Raw genomic sequence first — 3,037 nt, forward strand, 5'->3', positions numbered from 1 at the left:
AACACCTCAATTTTGGAGATGTCAGGAAACGGTTTGGCGTAGGCAGGAATCGGAACCGAGCCTAGAACGGAGAGAGGCATAGCACCCTTTCCAGCGTTGGGACTTCCATTCTGGTCACTGTCAGGGTTCGTCATGGTATTAAAACCTTCAAGATTGTTGGATATTTGACGAGGAGCAGTGACTTTGAAGCAGCAACGAAGTCACGAACTGAACCTGCAAGAAAATAAGCTGAGTCGCGAAAATCAATTCGCTGTTCTTGAAGGTTTTATCCCGGAATATCCAGAACACCTCCCCAGGATTAAACAGCTTCCTCCAGGTAGTCGGGTAACAGAACTGGCAAGAAATAATAATAATATTGTGATTGCTCAAGAACTGGACAAAGGTAGGGAAAGAAGAGAGGAGATGAGAGTGATCAACAATGTAAAATTTGTCCTCTATATATAGCTAAAAAAACCGTTAATTCCAAGGTAAGTTGCACATTAATTTTGGGTGATAACAATTAAAGCTTTGTAGTTTCAAGGTTGAATGCACAGTCAACAAGATTTGGAAATTCCAAGGTTTGAAGGGAGTGAACGGTGCACATGTGGAAATTGTGGGACTTGGAACTTTTGGAATATCATTAATTTTCCAACAGCTATATGGGAAGAACAGAACAATCGAGCTAAAATCATTCACAATGAACAAGGAAATAGAACCACGCCTTCCTTGGTTGCTTTCACTGATACCCAAAGATTGATTGGTGATGCTGCTAAAAATCAGGCTGCAACAAACCCATCAAACACTGTCTTTGATAATTGATTTTTTCTTTTTTTCTTTAGTGTCTTTATTTCATTCATTCTTCTATGCTTTTATCATAAAAAAACAAATTTTACATCAATATTGTTTTTATTTTTGCAGATGCGAAGAGGTTGATTGGTAGAAAATACAGTGATTCAGTTGTTCAGGATGATGTTAAGGTCTGGCCTTTTCAGGTCATTGCTCGAACTGATGACAAACCCACTATTGTTGTTAAGTACAAGGGTGGGGAAAAATACCTTGTTCCTGAGGATATCTCATCCATGGTTCTCACAAATATGAAGGAGATTGCTGAAGCATTTTTGGCTTCACCTGTGAAGAATGCAGTTATCACTGTGCCTGCTCACTTCAATGACTCTCAGCGAAAAGCCACCAAAGATGTCGGTGCTATTGCTGGCATTGATGTTATGCGGATAATCAACGAACCAACCGCTGCAGGTCTCGCATATGGCCTTCAAAAGAAATCTAGGTTTAATGGCAAGTGCAATATTTTAATCTTTGGTCTCGGCGGCGACACTTTTGATGTGTCTATTCTCACAATTGAGGATGATAGCTTTGAAGTGAAGGCCACTGCTGGTGATACTCACCTTGGAGGAGAGGACATTGATAACATAATGGTGAACTATTTTGTTCAGGAGTTCATGAGGAAATACAAGAAGGACATTAGTGGAAACCCAAGAGCCTTGAGGAGGTTGAGAAGTGCGTCTGAGAGGGCAAAAAGGGAACTCTCATTTGCCACTGATACCACCATTGAGGTAGATGCTTTGTTTGAGAGTACTGACTTGTGTTCAACAATTACTCACGCTAAATTTCAGGAACTGAACATTGATCTCTTTAAGAAGTGCATGGAGACAGTTGAGAGGTGTCTTGAAGACTCTAAGATGGACAAGAGTGACATAGTTGATGTTGTTCTTGTTGGTGGTTCATCTAGGATTCCCAAAGTGCAGCAGCTATTGCAGGATTTTTTCAATGGCAAGGAACTGTGCAAGAGCATCAACCCTGATGAGGCTGTTGCTTATGGTGCAGCTGTTCAGGCTGCTTTGTTGACTGAAGGCGTAAAGAATATTCCAAACTTAGTGCTTTTGGATGTTACACCTCTTTCACTTGGTTTTGGGATAAATGGAGATTTCATGAGTGTGTTGATTCCAAGGAATACCACTATTAATCCTTCAAAGAAGAAACGAAGATACTTCACATGTGATGAAAACCAATCCGCTCTACTGATTGAGGTTTATGAGGGCGAGAGAGCAAGAGCTAGTGATAACCATTTGCTGGGCTCTTTTCTTCTTCCTGTCAACCCACCTGCTCCTCGTTACTATCTGTGAACACCTAATTTTGTCCTGGTAGTAATAAAATTAATTTAATATAAAAAATAGCACTCAAAATTAGATTAATAGTAATTATTTAAATGATTTCAAAATTATAATATTAATTAAATAAATAAATACAAAAAAATAAATATTAAATACCAAAAATAAACTAGATTGTTCTAGATGAGCTTTTCTTCCTCTCCAAGAAGGGTGATGAATGATTCCTAAGAATATTCTAGAAGTGGTGAGAAAGAAACCCTAAACCTGCAGCCATAAATAAAGAGGGGGTTTTGGTGGTGAGATCATGTTCAGGGAGAGGCAGGGAGAGAAGAGAAAACTGAGTGTTCACTTTGAGTTGTAGTTCCATCTTTAAACTGCAACTCTAGAATACAAGGTAAGGGATACCCAGTGTGAGACTGAATTTGATCATTGCTCGATTTGAAAAGCAGCGCAAAGTGGTAGCAGGATCATCAAGTCCTAATTTATTTGGTTCTTCAACCAGGTTTGATAACGTGATACTCTTTAACATATGATTTTGCATCTGGTATAGAAAACCATATATTCTCAAAATCACCAAGTTTGATTCCCCCTCCCTTATATCTCTGCTTTGCCTTTCCTTTGAATGCATACTGGAAAACAAACTATTATGTTTTTCAAAATAAGGATTAAGACCAAAGGAGACAATCACCCTCGTCCCCCTGTCTCCACTCTGCTTTCCACAGTTTCTGTTTTTCCTTTCCTTCATTTTTTTTTCTTAAAAAAGGGAAGGATTTGATTCTTTAATTAAAAAGCAATATGTTCTAATATATTACATGCCGTGGACTTCTTTTTTTCTTTTCTTTAACAAATCAAAAATAAAATCTTTCTAAATCCATAATATATACATTCAGGGGTTTTTCTAGGTCCAATCATCGCCTACGTGGCATCTCATG

At 38.4% G+C, this 3,037-nt stretch overlaps 1 protein-coding gene across 1 annotated transcript; it reads left to right on the forward strand.

Annotated features, from left to right (window-relative positions):
* Window positions 1-525: 525 nt before the first annotated feature.
* Window positions 526-2,120, forward strand: LOC130736529 (heat shock cognate 70 kDa protein-like). The gene is made up of 2 exons (XM_057588350.1): window positions 526-739; window positions 898-2,120. Exons 1-2 carry the CDS (start codon window positions 526-528, stop codon window positions 2,118-2,120), a joined length of 1,437 nt encoding a protein of 478 aa, XP_057444333.1.
* Window positions 2,121-3,037: the final 917 nt, after the last annotated feature.

This window comes from Lotus japonicus, chromosome 2 (assembly GCF_012489685.1).
Source record: "Lotus japonicus ecotype B-129 chromosome 2, LjGifu_v1.2".
Taxonomy (NCBI): Eukaryota; Viridiplantae; Streptophyta; class Magnoliopsida; order Fabales; family Fabaceae; genus Lotus; species Lotus japonicus.